General features: G+C 53.7%; 2 protein-coding genes and 2 long non-coding RNA genes across 4 annotated transcripts; 2 read left to right on the top strand and 2 right to left on the bottom strand.

Annotated features, from left to right (window-relative positions):
* The first annotated feature begins 1643 nt into the window (after positions 1-1643).
* Positions 1644-2690, top strand: LOC132077847 (uncharacterized). Its single transcript, XR_009419121.1, has 2 exons — positions 1644-1824; positions 2302-2690. It is a non-coding gene; the product is annotated as an uncharacterized LOC132077847 (long non-coding RNA).
* Positions 2691-2708: 18 nt separating this feature from the next.
* LOC132077626 (COMM domain-containing protein 4-like) lies at positions 2709-3463 on the top strand (the record flags this gene model as incomplete). Its single annotated transcript, XM_059479442.1, has 3 exons — positions 2709-2771; positions 3015-3049; positions 3148-3463. Coding segments are annotated over 3 exons (414 nt in total), but the record flags the coding sequence as incomplete, so codon positions are not given.
* Positions 3464-5145: 1682 nt separating this feature from the next.
* Positions 5146-5900, bottom strand: LOC132077625 (COMM domain-containing protein 4-like; the record flags this gene model as incomplete). Its single annotated transcript, XM_059479441.1, has 3 exons — positions 5146-5461; positions 5560-5594; positions 5838-5900. Coding segments are annotated over 3 exons (414 nt in total), but the record flags the coding sequence as incomplete, so codon positions are not given.
* An 18-nt stretch (positions 5901-5918) lies between these two features.
* LOC132077792 (uncharacterized) lies at positions 5919-6978 on the bottom strand. The gene is made up of 2 exons (XR_009419113.1): positions 6785-6978; positions 5919-6307 (listed from the first exon to the last, which is right to left on the bottom strand). It is a non-coding gene; the product is annotated as an uncharacterized LOC132077792 (long non-coding RNA).
* Between the last annotated feature and the right edge of the window lie 12388 nt (positions 6979-19366).

Raw genomic sequence — 19366 nt, 5'->3', positions numbered from 1 at the left:
TCAGTTACTGCCATCATTACAATTTCAGTATCTCTAGAAGCTGTCCCATCCACCCACCCAGCCCTAAGTGGCAACCCTAAGTGGCATCCCAACTCTGGGGACACTGGAGGCCTGAAGCTCAACATCCACCCTCCCCCTCACCCTGGCTCTCAGCCCAGCACCTGCACAAAGGCCTCCTCACCTCCCCTCAGGCAGCTCCAGGGGCTGGCAATAGCCACTGGACTCCTGCCCCCCCCCCATCCCAAAAGGCACTCTTGGGCTGGTTCTTGGGCCCTAGAACCCTCTGAGCCCCCACACCCTCAGCCCCTTGTTGGTACCACAGGGCAGGGGCTGGGAACCCCCAGGCATAACCTGCAGGCCCAGTGCTGCAGCTCCATGCCTTCCTCCCATGGCATTTATCTAGCCTCAGCATTTCCACCACTCCACGTTGTTTTGGGCCTGGCTCATGCCAAAATCATTATTCCACACCCTGGGGTTTTATGTCCCCACTGCTCTCACAACTGGTGCTTCAGCCCCAGTCCCACAACCCTTACCGAATTAACATGAGATATCTAGTAAAGAAAACAAATCAAACCAAAAAGATGTATTAAAATGGGCAATAATAAAATAACACAATTAAGAAAAAAAACATTACAAGTAAAAACAAAATAAAGTAATAAAAATACAAAAAGCAAGCTTTATTCCTCGTATTCTGAACATTTCTTTAAATCCAGAAACCGCGAAACGGCTACTTTCCAGCCCCCAGTGACAGCAGGCAGTGCCCCCCCCCCCGCACCGCGCCACTCCAGGCCCCACACCAGCCGCCGGCTACCCGAGCCACGCAGGGCGCGGCAGAAAGAACTGGACACGGCCGGCCCCAGATACGGCCGCAGGCGTCGCGTCCGTGCTCACCAGCGCTCCCCGGATCAGCTGCCGCGGGGGTCCCGTCCTGGCGCAGCGCCGCTCCTCGGACCGCGCATCCGCAGCTCCCGTCGCTCCCAGCTTCACCGCCGAACTGAAGCCATTGCCGCCCCAACGCCCGCTATTTATGCCCCACGGGCGGACAGCCAGCCAATCACAACCCGAGGCGGCGCCTGCCGGCTCCACCAATCCCAGCCCGCAAATTCCCGCCGCGCTCGGCTCCGTGACTCCCCGCGGTCCCCTCAAGCGCTGCTCCCGCCGCCGCCATTGCTGTGGCCGCGTCCGCCCGCTGCCCGCCGCCTGCCCGCTTCCCTGGACCAGAACCTGATCCCGACCAGGACCTGAACTGGAAGCTCCCGGCCGCCCTTCCCGTCCGCAACAGCGCCTGCCGAGGCAGCGGCAGCGGGGACGCTGCTCCGCCGGCTCCCAAAGCGGCGGTGGCGGGAGCGGCGCCTCAGACGTACGGGCGAGCGGGGCCAGTCTGAGGCGGCGAGCCGCGACTGAGCGGGCTGAGATCGGCGAGACCGCTTCCGGTTTGAAAGGGCGGCTGTGATTGGACAGGGCGGACGGAGAAAGGCGGGCCGTGATTGGCAGGCTTAGGAGCCGTCAGGCTGAGGCCCGTGGGAGCGTGGGGCGGAGCTCGGGCTGCCCGAAGGGCTCGCAGGCGGCGGCGGCGGCGGCGGCGGCGGCGGCGGCGGCGGCGGCGGCGGCGGCGGCGGCGGCGGCGGCGGCGGCGCTCGCCAAACCCCCGTCCCCTTCTCCGGCCTTCTCTCGTGCCCAGGTCCCGGCGAAAAGACCCCCGCAGAGCCCCTACCGGAGCGCCCCATCGGCACTCGGGGCAGGAGGCGGAGAGGAGTGTAGCCCGGGAGGGGTTCCGGGTCGTCTTTGCGGCAGCAGGGCGGACTAGGGAGCGGCGGCGATTTGGTGAGGAGAGGGCTCGGGAGCGGGGAGGGCGTGCAGCGCCCGCTGCGGGCTCTGGGTGCCTCTTCTACCGCAGTGCTTCCGCTTCTGCGGGGACTTGGCCTGCCCCGACTGGCCGAGATCAGCACCCTGGCCAAAGTTAAGTGCCCGCGTCCCCCTGCCCGCCCTCCGCCTGCTGCGGGCCCGCTGCTCACCCTCGTCGTCGGATGTTATAGATGATAAAACAATATTGGCTTTCACATTCATAGATTAGCTTTTTGCATTACAAGTATTTTGATATGGTAAAACTTATACTTACTTTTAACTGCTTTGTATAGTGTAATATGCCAGTTTATGTATGCACTGTATATTTCATATGAATAGTAGCCTGATAAATATATCGTAGGCTTTAGCAAAATGTTGAAATAGAAACTAAAGTACTTCTATGTAACTAACTCAGAAAATGGTGTAAAGCAATTATTCTGTTTATTATAACTGCAGACTGCCCCTACCAAGTGATAATAGTGACAAAAAGAGCTTAAGCATCCAGGAAGCATTTATCGACTCTTATCGGTATTATCAGGGAGTGCGAAGCAACAGGATAAAACTACAGGAAGAAATAAAATGTGTAGACCTCATTTACAGAACGTTCTGCAGACAAGTCAGAGGTTAAAACCAAACAAGAGAGTTCCTGGAACATCAAAAAGTCAAAGGAATGTTTGAATAATGTGTAAGTTAATGAATATGCATGTAACCTCAGCAATGTAACAGTATATAGTGAACATGTTTTTAAGCTACCTCTGTGCTCTTTGGCTGTGTGCTAAAAGCATCCCAGTGCTGGATTATTTTGTCCTTTTATCCTTTAATAAACTTTTAAAAATTTTAAAGAATGAACTCTGTTTATCACATCAGTGAAGCTTAAGCTGATCTGCATCCAGGTGTTTTGGGACCTGCTGGGGCAGGCCACCGAGGTAAGTGTGGGGCTACTGCAGTGGAGGCCAAGTATTTCAACACAATAGCATAATCAGCAACGTTAATTAATTTTGTGTTCCTCATGCAAGCCTCAGCCTTAAGAACTCTACCAGCCTCTAATAGGATTAATAATACGCATAGTAAGTGTTACTAGTATTAATATTTAGGTAAGGATTGTTAGTGTTAACACTGGTACTAAGTATGTTAGCTGGTATTTACTGTGAAGCTCTGCTCTCCCACAGTATGACAAGGTCCTGAAGCTGTTCTCAGGTGCACAGTTAGGTGAGCACTGCTGTCCTTACCACGGTCCCCCGATGGAGCCATGCTCCAGAGACGGGCAGCAATGAATCTGCAGGTGCCTTCCCAAGGTGACAGAGCTCGCCCTCCTTCCCATCTGCAGTCAGGGGATGTGAAGGCAACCATTGCTGTCCTCGGCTTCATCATCTCCAGTGCAGCCAAGCACAGCATAGACAATGTGTCTCTGTCAAGTGAGCTGCAGCAGCTGGGACTGCCCAAAGGCAGGGGAAGCCCTCAGGGTGGCACCATCAGCCAGACCTGCTGGGGTGTTGCTTACAGTTCCCAGCCCTGCCTTCTTCACACCCAGATGGAGGGCAGGCTGCCTGCTGTGCTGTCCTCCATCACCTCCCTTCTGTACATTCCGTCCCTGGGGGCTCCTCAGGTGCTTTGGTGAGGTTTGGCAGCTGCAGGTCTGGTGTGAGCAGAGGGATTCTTCTCTTGTCTCCCCTCATAAGCAAAGCATGCCAGCCAGCTGTGCTGTTTTACATGTCACTGACCCACAAAATTGCAGGAGACTGAGGACTCGTAACAGGTGCAGGACAGGTTCAAAAGGAACTTGGGACAAAACCTCTGTCTTTGTCAGTCCAAAGGGACAGCAGAGCTCACATCTGCTCACAATAATCCTCTGGAGAGCGGAGCAATGTTTGTATGGAAAGATGACTGGGGGTAAAATCAGTGGAAACCGAGTTACATTTGTATCCTAACAGGATACAAATGTAGGATACAAATATCCTACATTTGTCCCCTATAATGGGACAGAAATTTTAGGGTAAAATACAGGAAAACAGTAGTCTTTTGCATCTGCATATCAGCTGTTGAAATTTTGGGTTCAATTTCTTGAATCACAAATGTCATAGGATTCCTCCCAGATGGCAGCTGCCATGAAGTATGGCTCTTCTTGGTCTTGAGTTTCAGGGGCTGCTTCCAAAGTGACCTACAGACATTGGAATGAAATCATTATTTACTGTGTAAAGGAATCGCTCTCCAAAGCATCAGCCAGGGTCTAAATGTGCCATTCTGCCTTTTAAAAGTACCAACATCACAGGATTTTTCTCAGATTAAAGCTTCCATGGAGTCGGATCTCTCAAGCCTGGCCCTTGAGAATTGTGGGCCTCCTGTGAACTGGTCTTGCCAGAAGGGCTTGCTGAGTTTTCCACTGTGTGGAAAAGAGATCCCATTTGGAGCCTGAAGCCTCGTGTTTCCTGTAGGATTTCCACTCCTAGAATTGCACACTTTGAAGGATTTCTTATAGCTGAAGTTTTCTGGGAGCTAGGACTCTGGCTGGATTTGGGTCTCTGGACTCTCAGGTGAAGTGACCTTGAGACACTAGGGCATGCAGATTTCCTTGCTGTTGAAGAGCTATTGTTCGCACCCAGGAGCCATGGTCTGAATGGGGGTGTCACCTCTTAAATTTGCAAATGTAACAGGATTTCTTCTAAATGAATGGTGCTAAGAACATAAGGTCTGGCTGGCTTTCGACTTAGAGGCGCCTCCTCTAAATTGGTCTTCAGATGCTAGGTTGGAAAGTGTTCCTACATATGCCAAATAGCCCTTGCTATGCAGTTAATAAGCTTCAAAGTACCATGGAGTAGCTGCCCCTGCAAAGATTTTGGCAGAGCCTGGTTGTGGTGCCCCATTCCACTCCACCCCCCTTAGCAGGTCCTTATGGTTGTATGGGGAATCATTGTGGAGCATGCCAACCCAGCTCCATCCTGGGAACAGCACCTGTATTTTACCCTAAAATTTCTGTCCCATTATAGCTCCTGTTAGGATACAAATGTAACTCGGTTTCCACTGATTTTACCCCCAGTCATCTTTCCATACAAACATTGCTCCGCTCTCCAGAGGATTATTGTGAGCAGATGTGAGCTCTGCTGTCCCTTTGGACTGACAAAGACAGAGGTTTTGTCCCAAGTTCCTTTTGAACCTGTCCTGCACCTGTTACGAGTCCTCAGTCTCCTGCAATTTTGTGGGTCAGTGACATGTAAAACAGCACAGCTGGCTGGCATGCTTTGCTTATGAGGGGAGACAAGAGAAGAATCCCTCTGCTCACACCAGACCTGCAGCTGCCAAACCTCACCAAAGCACCTGAGGAGCCCCCAGGGACGGAATGTACAGAAGGGAGGTGATGGAGGACAGCACAGCAGGCAGCCTGCCCTCCATCTGGGTGTGAAGAAGGCAGGGCTGGGAACTGTAAGCAACATCCCAGCAGGTCTGGCTGATGGTGCCACCCTGAGGGCTTCCCCTGCCTTTGGGCAGTCCCAGCTGCTGCAGCTCACTTGACAGAGACACATTGTCTATGCTGTGCTTGGCTGCACTGGAGATGATGAAGCCGAGGACAGCAATGGTTGCCTTCACATCCCCTGACTGCAGATGGGAAGGAGGGCGAGCTCTGTCACCTTGGGAAGGCACCTGCAGATTCATTGCTGCCCGTCTCTGGAGCATGGCTCCATCGGGGGATCGTGGTAAGGACAGCAGTGCTCACCTAACTGTGCACCTGAGAACAGCTTCAGGACCTTGTCATACTGTGGGAGAGCAGAGCTTCACAGTAAATACCAGCTAACATACTTAGTACCAGTGTTAACACTAACAATCCTTACCTAAATATTAATACTAGTAACACTTACTATGCGTATTATTAATCCTATTAGAGGCTGGTAGAGTTCTTAAGGCTGAGGCTTGCATGAGGAACACAAAATTAATTAACGTTGCTGATTATGCTATTGTGTTGAAATACTTGGCCTCCACTGCAGTAGCCCCACACTTACCTCGATGGCCTGCCCCAGCAGGTCCCAAAACACCTGGATGCAGATCAGCTTAAGCTTCACTGATGTGATAAACAGAGCTCATTCTTTAAAATTTTTAAAAGTTTATTAAAGGATAAAAGGACAAAATAATCCAGCACTGGGATGCTTTTAGCACACAGCCAAAGAGCACAGAGGTAGCTTAAAAACATGTTCACTATATACTGTTACATTGCTGAGGTTACATGCATATTCATTAACTTACACATTATTCAAACATTCCTTTGACTTTTTGATGTTCCAGGAACTCTCTTGTTTGGTTTTAACCTCTGACTTGTCTGCAGAACGTTCTGTAAATGAGGTCTACACATTTTATTTCTTCCTGTAGTTTTATCCTGTTGCTTCGCACTCCCTGATAATACCGATAAGAGTCGATAAATGCTTCCTGGATGCTTAAGCTCTTTTTGTCACTATTATCACTTGGTAGGGGCAGTCTGCAGTTATAATAAACAGAATAATTGCTTTACACCATTTTCTGAGTTAGTTACATAGAAGTACTTTAGTTTCTATTTCAACATTTTGCTAAAGCCTACGATATATTTATCAGGCTACTATTCATATGAAATATACAGTGCATACATAAACTGGCATATTACACTATACAAAGCAGTTAAAAGTAAGTATAAGTTTTACCATATCAAAATACTTGTAATGCAAAAAGCTAATCTATGAATGTGAAAGCCAATATTGTTTTATCATCTATAACATCCGACGACGAGGGTGAGCAGCGGGCCCGCAGCAGGCGGAGGGCGGGCAGGGGGACGCGGGCACTTAACTTTGGCCAGGGTGCTGATCTCGGCCAGTCGGGGCAGGCCAAGTCCCCGCAGAAGCGGAAGCACTGCGGTAGAAGAGGCACCCAGAGCCCGCAGCGGGCGCTGCACGCCCTCCCCGCTCCCGAGCCCTCTCCTCACCAAATCGCCGCCGCTCCCTAGTCCGCCCTGCTGCCGCAAAGACGACCCGGAACCCCTCCCGGGCTACACTCCTCTCCGCCTCCTGCCCCGAGTGCCGATGGGGCGCTCCGGTAGGGGCTCTGCGGGGGTCTTTTCGCCGGGACCTGGGCACGAGAGAAGGCCGGAGAAGGGGACGGGGGTTTGGCGAGCGCCGCCGCCGCCGCCGCCGCCGCCGCCGCCGCCGCCGCCGCCGCCGCCGCCGCCGCCGCCGCCGCCGCCTGCGAGCCCTTCGGGCAGCCCGAGCTCCGCCCCACGCTCCCACGGGCCTCAGCCTGACGGCTCCTAAGCCTGCCAATCACGGCCCGCCTTTCTCCGTCCGCCCTGTCCAATCACAGCCGCCCTTTCAAACCGGAAGCGGTCTCGCCGATCTCAGCCCGCTCAGTCGCGGCTCGCCGCCTCAGACTGGCCCCGCTCGCCCGTACGTCTGAGGCGCCGCTCCCGCCACCGCCGCTTTGGGAGCCGGCGGAGCAGCGTCCCCGCTGCCGCTGCCTCGGCAGGCGCTGTTGCGGACGGGAAGGGCGGCCGGGAGCTTCCAGTTCAGGTCCTGGTCGGGATCAGGTTCTGGTCCAGGGAAGCGGGCAGGCGGCGGGCAGCGGGCGGACGCGGCCACAGCAATGGCGGCGGCGGGAGCAGCGCTTGAGGGGACCGCGGGGAGTCACGGAGCCGAGCGCGGCGGGAATTTGCGGGCTGGGATTGGTGGAGCCGGCAGGCGCCGCCTCGGGTTGTGATTGGCTGGCTGTCCGCCCGTGGGGCATAAATAGCGGGCGTTGGGGCGGCAATGGCTTCAGTTCGGCGGTGAAGCTGGGAGCGACGGGAGCTGCGGATGCGCGGTCCGAGGAGCGGCGCTGCGCCAGGACGGGACCCCCGCGGCAGCTGATCCGGGGAGCGCTGGTGAGCACGGACGCGACGCCTGCGGCCGTATCTGGGGCCAGCCGTGTCCAGTTCTTTCTGCCGCGCCCTGCGTGGCTCGGGTAGCCGGCGGCTGGTGTGGGGCCTGGAGTGGCGCGGTGCGGGGGGGGGGCACTGCCTGCTGTCACTGGGGGCTGGAAAGTAGCCGTTTCGCGGTTTCTGGATTTAAAGAAATGTTCAGAATACGAGGAATAAAGCTTGCTTTTTGTATTTTTATTACTTTATTTTGTTTTTACTTGTAATGCTTTTTTTCTTAATTGTGTTATTTTATTATTGCCCGTTTTAATACATCTTTTTGGTTTGATTTGTTTTCTTTACTAGATATCTCATGTTAATTCGGTAAGGGTTGTGGGACTGGGGCTGAAGCACCAGTTGTGAGAGCAGTGGGGACATAAAACCCCAGGGTGTGGAATAATGATTTTGGCATGAGCCAGGCCCAAAACAACGTGGAGTGGTGGAAATGCTGAGGCTAGATAAATGCCATGGGAGGAAGGCATGGAGCTGCAGCACTGGGCCTGCAGGTTATGCCTGGGGGTTCCCAGCCCCTGCCCTGTGGTACCAACAAGGGGCTGAGGGTGTGGGGGCTCAGAGGGTTCTAGGGCCCAAGAACCAGCCCAAGAGTGCCTTTTGGGATGGGGGGGGGGCAGGAGTCCAGTGGCTATTGCCAGCCCCTGGAGCTGCCTGAGGGGAGGTGAGGAGGCCTTTGTGCAGGTGCTGGGCTGAGAGCCAGGGTGAGGGGGAGGGTGGATGTTGAGCTTCAGGCCTCCAGTGTCCCCAGAGTTGGGATGCCACTTAGGGTTGCCACTTAGGGCTGGGTGGGTGGATGGGACAGCTTCTAGAGATACTGAAATTGTAATGATGGCAGTAACTGATTTGTGGCCTTATCAACAGCCCCAAGGTGCAGTGAGAAGCATGAGCAGCTTTTAGCTGCAGCCAGTAGGAAGCTGAGGAGCTGGAGCTGCGGCAGCAGACCTGGAGGAGACAGAAATATGGTAGGGTTTGGTGTAAAACCCCCGTGGGGCTGGGATAGGGATTGCGGAGCGGGGAGGTGAACTGCATGGTTGGAATTGAAATTGCTGTAAGGGCTGTGATCAGAGCTCAAGAACGAGAGCTAAAAGAAAGATCCTGTCCTGAGAAGCACAAGTAGTATTGTGTGGCACTACTGTGAAGATTTAGAGCAGAAAGTGCAAAAGAAGAGCTGGCAGTTAAATAAAGCTTGTGGGACTGGAGCTGAAATCACTGGGGACGGGGTGGGGACTGCAGTGCTGCAGAAAGAGTCACTGCTACAAGAGATACTCACTGTGGATCTGAGGACTAATCGCAGAATGGGACACAGCTGGAAGAAGAGAGCTGGCAGTAAAATAAAGCTTGTGGGGAAAGAGCTAAAAGGGCTGAGATCACTGGGCCTGGTCTTGTCATTGTGCGACTGGAATTGCGGCAAAACACATCGCAGCAACCTTAGGGCTGGTACCTGAGACTGTAGCGTTCTTGCGCCGAGATCACTGTAGGCCCGTGACATGGGTGCAGGGGCTGGGTAGTGCCGCTAATAGTAGAACCGGATGTGCGGGGTGGCGAAAGGGAGGCTGGAAGCTTGCGCCTGAAAACCCCGTCGATGGCAGAATATTGCCTGCGCCTGTGATGGCACCTCTTGGGGCGCACTGTGGGGCTGGGAAGTGGACTGCGGGGCTGGCAACGTCAATGGAAATGGCAAAGGCACTAGACCTGTGAACGGGGCTGTGGGCATCCAGGAGAACTTACGCAGGGGGTGGCAAAGTGACTGGGGACTGCTCGCTGGGGGCTAAAATCACTGCAGGGCTAGCATATGGATGGTGGGGTGGGCTTTCGGAGGCTGGTGCGGGAGCTGAATTGTTTCCAAGCTGGAGCCAAGAGCCAGATGCTGGCATTTGAAGCTGGAAAAACACAGAGCTGGAGCTGCAAGAAGAGAGCTGGCAGTAAAATAAAGCTTGTGGGGAAAGAGCTAAAAGGGCTGAGATCACTGGGCCTGGTCTTGTCATTGTGCGACTGGAATTGCGGCAAAACACATCGCAGCAACCTTAGGGCTGGTACCTGAGACTGTAGCGTTCTTGCGCCGAGATCACTGTAGGCCCGTGACATGGGTGCAGGGGCTGGGTATTGCCGCTAATAGTAGAACCGGATGTGCGGGGTGGCGAAAGGGAGGCTGGAAGCTTGCGCCTGAAAACCCCGTCGATGGCAGAATATTGCCTGCGCCTGTGATGGCACCTCTTGGGGCGCACTGTGGGGCTGGGAAGTGGACTGCGGGGCTGGCAACGTCAATGGAAATGGCAAAGGCACTAGACCTGTGAACGGGGCTGTGGGCATCCAGGAGAACTTACGCAGGGGGTGGCAAAGTGACTGGGGACTGCTCGCTGGGGGCTAAAATCACTGCAGGGCTAGCATATGGATGGTGGGGTGGGCTTTCGGAGGCTGGTGCGGGAGCTGAATTGTTTCCAAGCTGGAGCCAAGAGCCAGATGCTGGCATTTGAAGCTGGAAAAACACAGAGCTGGAGCTGCAAGAAGAGAGCTGGCAGTAAAATAAAGCTTGTGGGGAAAGAGCTAAAAGGGCTGAGATCACTGGGCCTGGTCTTGTCATTGTGCGACTGGAATTGCGGCTTAACACATCGCAGCAACCTTAGGGCTGGTACCTGAGACTGTAGCGTTCTTGCGCCAAGATCACTGTAGGCCCGTGACATGGGTGCAGGGGCTGGGTATTGCCGCTAATAGTAGAACCGGATGTGCGGGGTGGCGAAAGGGAGGCTGGAAGCTTGCGCCTGAAAACCCCGTCGATGGCAGAATATTGCCTGCGCCTGTGATGGCACCTCTTGGGGCGCACTGTGGGGCTGGGAAGTGGACTGCGGGGCTGGCAACGTCAATGGAAATGGCAAAGGCACTAGACCTGTGAACGGGGCTGTGGGCATCCAGGAGAACTTACGCAGGGGGTGGCAAAGTGACTGGGGACTGCTCGCTGGGGGCTAAAATCACTGCAGGGCTAGCATATGGATGGTGGGGTGGGCTTTCGGAGGCTGGTGCGGGAGCTGAATTGTTTCCAAGCTGGAGCCAAGAGCCAGATGCTGGCATTTGAAGCTGGAAAAACACAGAGCTGGAGCTGCAAGAAGAGAGCTGGCAGTAAAATAAAGCTTGTGGGGAAAGAGCTAAAAGGGCTGAGATCACTGGGCCTGGTCTTGTCATTGTGCGACTGGAATTGCGGCAAAACACATCGCAGCAACCTTAGGGCTGGTACCTGAAACTGTAGCGTTCTTGCGCCGAGATCACTGTAGGCCCATGACATGGGTGCAGGGGCTGGGTATTGCCGCTAATAGTAGAACCGGATGTGCGGGGTGGCGAAAGGGAGGCTGGAAGCTTGCGCCTGAAAACCCCGTCGATGGCAGAATATTGCCTGCGCCTGTGATGGCACCTCTTGGGGCGCACTGTGGGGCTGGGAAGTGGACTGCGGGGCTGGCAACGTCAATGGAAATGGCAAAGGCACTAGACCTGTGAACGGGGCTGTGGGCATCCAGGAGAACTTACGCAGGGGGTGGCAAAGTGACTGGGGACTGCTCGCTGGGGGCTAAAATCACTGCAGGGCTAGCATATGGATGGTGGGGTGGGCTTTCGGAGGCTGGTGCGGGAGCTGAATTGTTTCCAAGCTGGAGCCAAGAGCCAGATGCTGGCATTTGAAGCTGGAAAAACACAGAGCTGGAGCTGCAAGAAGAGAGCTGGCAGTAAAATAAAGCTTGTGGGGAAAGAGCTAAAAGGGCTGAGATCACTGGGCCTGGTCTTGTCATTGTGCGACTGGAATTGCGGCTTAACACATCGCAGCAACCTTAGGGCTGGTACCTGAGACTGTAGCGTTCTTGCGCCGAGATCACTGTAGGCCCGTGACATGGGTGCAGGGGCTGGGTATTGCCGCTAATAGTAGAACCGGATGTGCGGGGTGGCGAAAGGGAGGCTGGAAGCTTGCGCCTGAAAACCCCGTCGATGGCAGAATATTGCCTGCGCCTGTGATGGCACCTCTTGGGGCGCACTGTGGGGCTGGGAAGTGGACTGCGGGGCTGGCAACGTCAATGGAAATGGCAAAGGCACTAGACCTGTGAACGGGGCTGTGGGCATCCAGGAGAACTTACGCAGGGGGTGGCAAAGTGACTGGGGACTGCTCGCTGGGGGCTAAAATCACTGCAGGGCTAGCATATGGATGGTGGGGTGGGCTTTCGGAGGCTGGTGCGGGAGCTGAATTGTTTCCAAGCTGGAGCCAAGAGCCAGATGCTGGCATTTGAAGCTGGAAAAACACAGAGCTGGAGCTGCAAGAAGAGAGCTGGCAGTAAAATAAAGCTTGTGGGGAAAGAGCTAAAAGGGCTGAGATCACTGGGCCTGGTCTTGTCATTGTGCGACTGGAATTGCGGCAAAACACATCGCAGCAACCTTAGGGCTGGTACCTGAAACTGTAGCGTTCTTGCGCCGAGATCACTGTAGGCCCGTGACATGGGTGCAGGGGCTGGGTATTGCCGCTAATAGTAGAACCGGATGTGCGGGGTGGCGAAAGGGAGGCTGGAAGCTTGCGCCTGAAAACCCCGTCGATGGCAGAATATTGCCTGCGCCTGTGATGGCACCTCTTGGGGCGCACTGTGGGGCTGGGAAGTGGACTGCGGGGCTGGCAACGTCAATGGAAATGGCAAAGGCACTAGACCTGTGAACGGGGCTGTGGGCATCCAGGAGAACTTACGCAGGGGGTGGCAAAGTGACTGGGGACTGCTCGCTGGGGGCTAAAATCACTGCAGGGCTAGCATATGGATGGTGGGGTGGGCTTTCGGAGGCTGGTGCGGGAGCTGAATTGTTTCCAAGCTGGAGCCAAGAGCCAGATGCTGGCATTTGAAGCTGGAAAAACACAGAGCTGGAGCTGCAAGAAGAGAGCTGGCAGTAAAATAAAGCTTGTGGGGAAAGAGCTAAAAGGGCTGAGATCACTGGGCCTGGTCTTGTCATTGTGCGACTGGAATTGCGGCTTAACACATCGCAGCAACCTTAGGGCTGGTACCTGAGACTGTAGCGTTCTTGCGCCGAGATCACTGTAGGCCCATGACATGGGTGCAGGGGCTGGGTATTGCCGCTAATAGTAGAACCGGATGTGCGGGGTGGCGAAAGGGAGGCTGGAAGCTTGCGCCTGAAAACCCCGTCGATGGCAGAATATTGCCTGCGCCTGTGATGGCACCTCTTGGGGCGCACTGTGGATCCAGTATATCCCAGGTACGTTCTAGGTATAGTTCTAGGTACAGTTCTAGGTTTCTGAGGTGGTCCTGAGTCAGTGCTGAGATTGTGCTGAGTGAGTGCTGAGATGGTCCTGAGTCTGTGTTGATTGTTTGCTGAGATGGTGCTGAATGGGTGCTGAGATGGTGCGGATTGGTTGCTGAAATGGTCCTTAGTGGGTGCTGATTGGTTGCTGAGATGGTCCTGATTGGGGGCGGATTGGTTGCTGAGATGCTCCTGAGTCGATGCTGATTGGTTTCTGCGATGGTCCTGAGTCGCGGCGGATTGGTTGCTGAGATGGTGCTGAGTGGGTTCAGATTGGTTGCTGAGATGGTGCTGAGATGGTGCTGATTGGTCGTTGAGATTGTTTGAGTGGGTGCTGAATTGGTGCTGATTGGTTTCTGGGATGATGCTGAGTGGGTGCTGAGATGGTCCTGAGATGGTGCTGAGTGGATGCTGCGATGGTACTGATTGGGTTTTGATTGGTTGCAGAGATGGTCCTGAGTCGTTGCTCAGATGGTGCTTATTGGTTGCTGAAATGGTTCTGAATGGGTGCTGAGATGGTGCTGAGTCGGTGCTGATTGGTGGTGAGATGGTGCTGAGCGGATGCTGATTGGTTGCCGACATGGTGCTGAGATGGTGCTGAGTGGGTGGTGTAAAGGTCCTGAGATGGTGCAGATTGGTTGCTAAGATGGCCCTGAGTGGGTGCTGAAATGGTGCTGATTGGTTGCAGCGATGGTCCTGAGTGGGTTCTGATTGGTTGCTGCGATGATGCTGAGTGGGTCCTGATTGGTTGCTGATATTGTTATGAGTGGGTGCTGATTTGTTGCTCCGATGGTGCTGAGGGAGTGCTGATTGGTTGCTGAGATGGTGCTGATTGGGTGCTGAGATGGTGCTGTGATGGTGCTGAGTGGATGCTGCGATGGTCCTGATTGGGTGCTGATTGGTTGCTCAGATGGTGCTTTGGGGGTGCTGATTGGTTGCTGAAATGGTCCTGAGTAGGTGATGATTGGTTGCTAAGATGGTGCTGAGTGGGTGCTGATTGGTTGCTCAGATGGTGCTGGGTGGGTGCTGATTGGTTGCTGAGATTGTTAAGAGTGGGTGCTGATTGGTTGCTGAGATGGTGCTGATTGGTGGTGAGATGGTGCTGAGTAGGTGCAGATTGGTTGCTACAATGGTCCTGAGTGGTTGCTGATTGGTTGCTGTGATGGTGCTGAGTGGGTCCTGATTGGTTGTGGAGATTGTTATGAGTGGGTCCTGATTGGTTGCTCAGATGATTCTTTGGGGGTGCTGATTGGTTGCTGAGATGGTCCTGAGTGGGTGCTGATTGGTTGCTGCGATGATTCTGAGTGGGTCCTGATTGGTTGTTGAGTTTGTTATGAGTGGGTCCTGATTGGTTGCTGATATTGTTATGAGTGGGTGCTGATTTGTTGCTCCGATGGTGCTGAGGGTGTGCTGATTGGTTGCTGAGATGGTGCTGATTGGGTGCTGAGATGGTGCTGAGTGGATGCTGCAATGGTCCTGATTGGGTGCTGATTGGTTGCTCAGATGGTGCTTTGGGAATGCTGATTGGTTGCTGAAATGGTCCTGAGTAGGTGATGATTGGTTGCTAAGATGGTGCTGGGTGGGTGCTGATTGGTTGCTCAGATGGTGCTGGGTGGGTGCTGATTGGTTGCTGAGATTGTTTGGGTGGGTGCTGATTGGTTGCTGAGATTGTTAAGAGTGGGTGCTGATTGGTTGCTGAGATGGTGCTGAGATGGTGGTGAGATGGTGCTGAGTAGGTGCAGATTGGTTGCTGCAATGGTCCTGAGTGGTTGCTGATTGGTTGCTGTGATGGTGCTGAGTGGGTCCTGATTGGTTGTGGAGATTGTTATGAGTGGGTCCTGATTGGTTGCTGAGATTGTTATGAGTGGGTGCTGATTGGTTGCTCAGATGATTCTTTGGGGGTGGTGATTGGTTGCTGAGATGGTGCTAAGTGGGTGCTGATTGGTTGCTGCGATGGTGCAGATTGGTTGCTGAGATGGTGCTGAGATGTGTCTGATTGGTTTCTGGGATGGTGCTGAGTAGGTGTAGATTGGTTGCTGAGATGGTGCTGATTGGTTGCTGAGATGGTGCTGTGATGGTGCTGAGTGGATGCTGCGATGGTCCTGATTGGGTGCTGATTGGTTGCTCAGATGGTGCTTTGGGGGTGCTGATTGGTTGCTGAAATGGTCCTGAGTAGGTGATGATTGGTTGCTAAGATGGTGCTGGGTGGGTGCTGATTGGTTGCTCAGATGGTGCTGGGTGGGTGCTGATTGGTTGCTGAGATTGTTAAGAGTGGGTGCTGATTGGTTGCTGAGATGGTGCTGAGATGGTGCTGATTGGTGGTGAGATGGTGCTGAGTAGGTGCAGATTGGTTGCTGCAATGGTCCTGAGTGGTTGCTGATTGGTTGCTGTGATGGTGCTGAGTGGGTCCGGATTGGTTGTGGAGATTGTTATGAGTGGGTCCTGATTGGTTGCTGAGATTGTTATGAGTGGGTGCTGATTGGTTGCTCAGATGATTCTTTGGGGGTGGTGATTGGTTGCTGCGATGGTGCAGATTGGTTGCTGAGATGGTGCTGAGTGGGTGGTGCGAAGGTCCTGAGATGGTGCAGATTGGTTGCTGAGATTGTTATGAGTGGGTCCTGATTGGTTGCTGAGATTGTTATGAGTGGGTGTTGATTGGTTGCTCAGATGGTGCTTTGGTGGTGCTCATTGGTTGGTGAGATGGTCCTGATTATGTGCTGATTGGTTGCTGAGATGGTGCTGGGTGGGTGCTGATTGATTGCTGAGATAGTGCTAGATGGATGCTGGGATGGTCCTGAGGGGGTGCTGCTTGGTTGCTGAAATGGTCCTGAGATGGTGCTGAGTTGGCGCTGTTTGGTTGCTGGGACGATGCTGAGTGGTTGCTGATTGGTTGCTGGGATGGCCCTGAGTGGGTGCTGAGATGGTTCTGAGTGGGTGGTGCGAAGGTCCTGAGTAGGTGATGATTGGTTGCTAAGATGGCCCTGAGTGGGTGCTGAGATGGTGCTGAATTGGTGCTGATTGGTTACTGAGATGGTCCTGATTGGGGGCGGATTGGTTGCTGAGATGCTCCTGAGTCGATGCTGATTGGTTTCTGCGATGGTCCTGAGTCGCGGCGGATTGGTTGCTGAGATGGTCCTGATTCGCGGCGGATTGGTTGCTGAGATGGTGCTGAGTGGGTTCAGATTGGTTGCTGAGATGGTGCTGAGATGGTGCTGATTGGTCGTTGAGATTGTTTGAGTGGGTGCTGAATTGGTGCTGATTGGTTTCTGGGATGATGCTGAGTGGGTGCTGAGATGGTCCTGAGATAGTGCTGAGTTGATGCTGCGATGGTACTGATTGGGTTTTGATTGGTTGCAGAGATGGTCCTGAGTCGTTGCTCAGATGGTGCTTATTGGTTGCTGAAATGGTGCTGAATGGGTGCTGAGATGGTGCTGAGTCGGTGCTGATTGGTGGTGAGATGGTGCTGAGCGGATGCTGATTGGTTGCCGACATGGTGCTGAGATGGTGCTGAGTGGGTGGTGTGAAGGTCCTGAGATGGTGCAGATTGGTTGCTGAGATGGCCCTGAGTGGGTGCTGAAATGGTGCTGATTGGTTGCAGCGATGGTCCTGAGTGGGGGCTGATTGGTTGCTGCGATGATGCTGAGTGGGTCCTGATTTGTTGTTGAGTTTGTTATGAGTGGGTGCTGATTTGTTGCTCCGATGGTGCTGAGGGAGTGCTGATTGGTTGCTGAGATGGTGCTGATTGGGTGCTGAGATGGTGCTGTGATGGTGCTGAGTGGATGCTGCGATGGTCCTGATTGGGTGCTGATTGGTTGCTCAGATGGTGCTTTGGGGGTGCTGATTGGTTGCTGAAATGGTCCTGAGTAGGTGATGATTGGTTGCTAAGATGGTGCTGGGTGGGTGCTGATTGGTTGCTCAGATGGTGCTGGGTGGGTGCTGATTGGTTGCTGAGATTGTTTGGGTGGGTGCTGATTGGTTGCTGAGATTGTTAAGACTGGGTGCTGATTGGTTGCTGAGATGGTGCTGAGATGGTGCTGAGATGTGTCTGATTGGTTTCTGGGATGGTGCTGAGTAGGTGTAGATTGGTTGCTGAGATGGTGCTGAGTGGGTGGTGCGAAGGTCCTGAGATGGTGCAGATTGGTTGCTGAGATTGTTATGAGTGGGTCCTAATTGGTTGCTGAGATTGTTATGAGTGGGTGTTGATTGGTTGCTCAGATGGTGCTTTGGGGGTGCTGATTGGTTGCTGAAATGGTCCTGATTATGTGATGATTGGTTGCTAAGATGGTGCTGGGTGGGTGCTGATTGGTTGCTGAGATTGTTTGGGTGGGTGCTGATTGGTTGCTGAGATTGTTAAGAGTGGGTGGGGATTGGTTGCTGAGATGGTGCTGAGATGGTGCTGATTGGTGGTGAGATGGTGCTGAGTAGGTGCAGATTGGTTGCTGCAATGGTCCTGAGTGGTTGCTGATTGGTTGCTGTGATGGTGCTGAGTGGGTCCTGATTGGTTGTGGAGATTGTTATGAGTGGGTCCTGATTGGTTGCTGAGATTGTTATGAGTGGGTGCTGATTGGTTGCTCAGATGATTCTTTGGGGGTGGTGATTGGTTGCTGAGATGGTGCTAAGTGGGTGCTGATTGGTTGCTGCGATGGTGCAGATTGGTTGCTGAGATGGTGCTGAGATGTGTCAGTTTGGTTTCTGGGATGGTGCTGAGTAGGTGTAGATTGGTTGCTGAGATGGTGCTGATTGGTTGCTGAGATGGTGCTGTGATGGTGCTGAGTGGATGCTGCGATGGTCCTGATTGGGTGCTGATTGGTTGCTCAGATGGTGCTTTGGGGGTGCTGATTGGTTGCTGAAATGGTCCTGAGTAGGTGATGATTGGTTGCTAAGATGGTGCTGGGTGGGTGCTGATTGGTTGCTCAGATGGTCCTGATTATGTGCTGATTGGTTGCTGAGATGGTGCTGGGTGGGTGCTGATTGGTTGCTGAGATAGTGCTAGATGGATGCTGGGATGGTCCTGAGGGGGTGCTGCTTGGTTGCTGAAATGGTCCTGAGATGGTGCTGAGTTGGCGCTGTTTGGTTGCTGGGACGATGCTGAGTGGTTGCTGATTGGTTGCTGGGATGGCCCTGAGTGGGTGCTGAGATGGTTCTGAGTGGGTGGTGCGAAGGTCCTGAGATGGTGCAGATTGGTTGCTAAGATGGCCCTGAGTGGGTGCTGAGATGGTGCTGAATTGGTGCTGATTGGTTACTGAGATGGTCCTGAGTGGGTGCTGAGATGGTGCTGAGTGGATGCTCTGATGGTCCTGATTGGGTGCTGATTGGTTGCTGATATTGTTCTGAGTGGGTCCTGATTGGTTGCTGAGAATGTTATGAGTGGATGCAGATTGGTTGCTGAGATGGTGCTGAGTGGGTGCTGATTGGTTGCTAAGATGGCCCTGATTGGTTGCTGAGATGGTGCTGAATGGGTGCTGATTGGTTGCTGAGATGGCCCTGAGTGGGTGCTGAGATGGTGCTGAGTCGGTGCTGATTGGTGGTGAGAAGGTGCTGAGCGGGTGCTGATTGGTTGCCGAGATGGTGCTGAGTGGGTGGTGTGAAGGTCCTGAGATGGTGCTGATTGGTTGCTGAGAGGGTCCTGATTGGGTGCTGATTGGTTGCTGAGACGGTGCTGAGAGGTTGGTGCGAAGGTCCTGAGATGGTGCAGATTGGTTGCTAAGATGGCCTTGAGTGGGTGCTGAGATGGTGCTGAATGGGTGCTGATTGGTGCTGAGATGATGCTGAATGGGTGCTGATTGGTGCTGAGATGATACTGAGTGGGTGCTAATTGGTTTCTGAGATTGTCCTGAGTTGGTGCTGATTGGTTGCTGAGATGGTGACCATCTCAGACACCAATAAGCACCCACTCAGCACCAAATAAAGACAATCTTAGGAACCAATCCGCACCCACTCAGGACCATTGCAGCAACCAGTCAACACCATCTCAGCAACCAATCAGCCCCCACTCAGAACTATATCAGCACCCACTCAGCACAATCTCAGCACTGACTCAGCACCATCTGTGCACCCATTCAGCACCATCTCAGCAACCAATCAGCACCATCTCAGGATCTTTGCACCACCCACTCAGAACCATCTCAGCAACCAATCACCACCCAATCAGGCACATCTCAGCAACCAATCAGCACCCATTCAGCACCATCTCAGCAACCAATCAGGGCCATCTTAGCAACCAATCAGCACCCACTCGGCACCATCTCAGCAACCAATCTACACCTACTCAGCACCATCTCACCACCAATCAGACACATCTCAGCACCATCTCAGCAACCAATCAGGACCATC

The sequence above is a fragment of the Ammospiza nelsoni genome, chromosome 10 (assembly GCF_027579445.1).
Source record: "Ammospiza nelsoni isolate bAmmNel1 chromosome 10, bAmmNel1.pri, whole genome shotgun sequence".
Taxonomy (NCBI): Eukaryota; Metazoa; Chordata; class Aves; order Passeriformes; family Passerellidae; genus Ammospiza; species Ammospiza nelsoni.
This window is presented reverse-complemented; position numbering and strand designations above follow the sequence as displayed.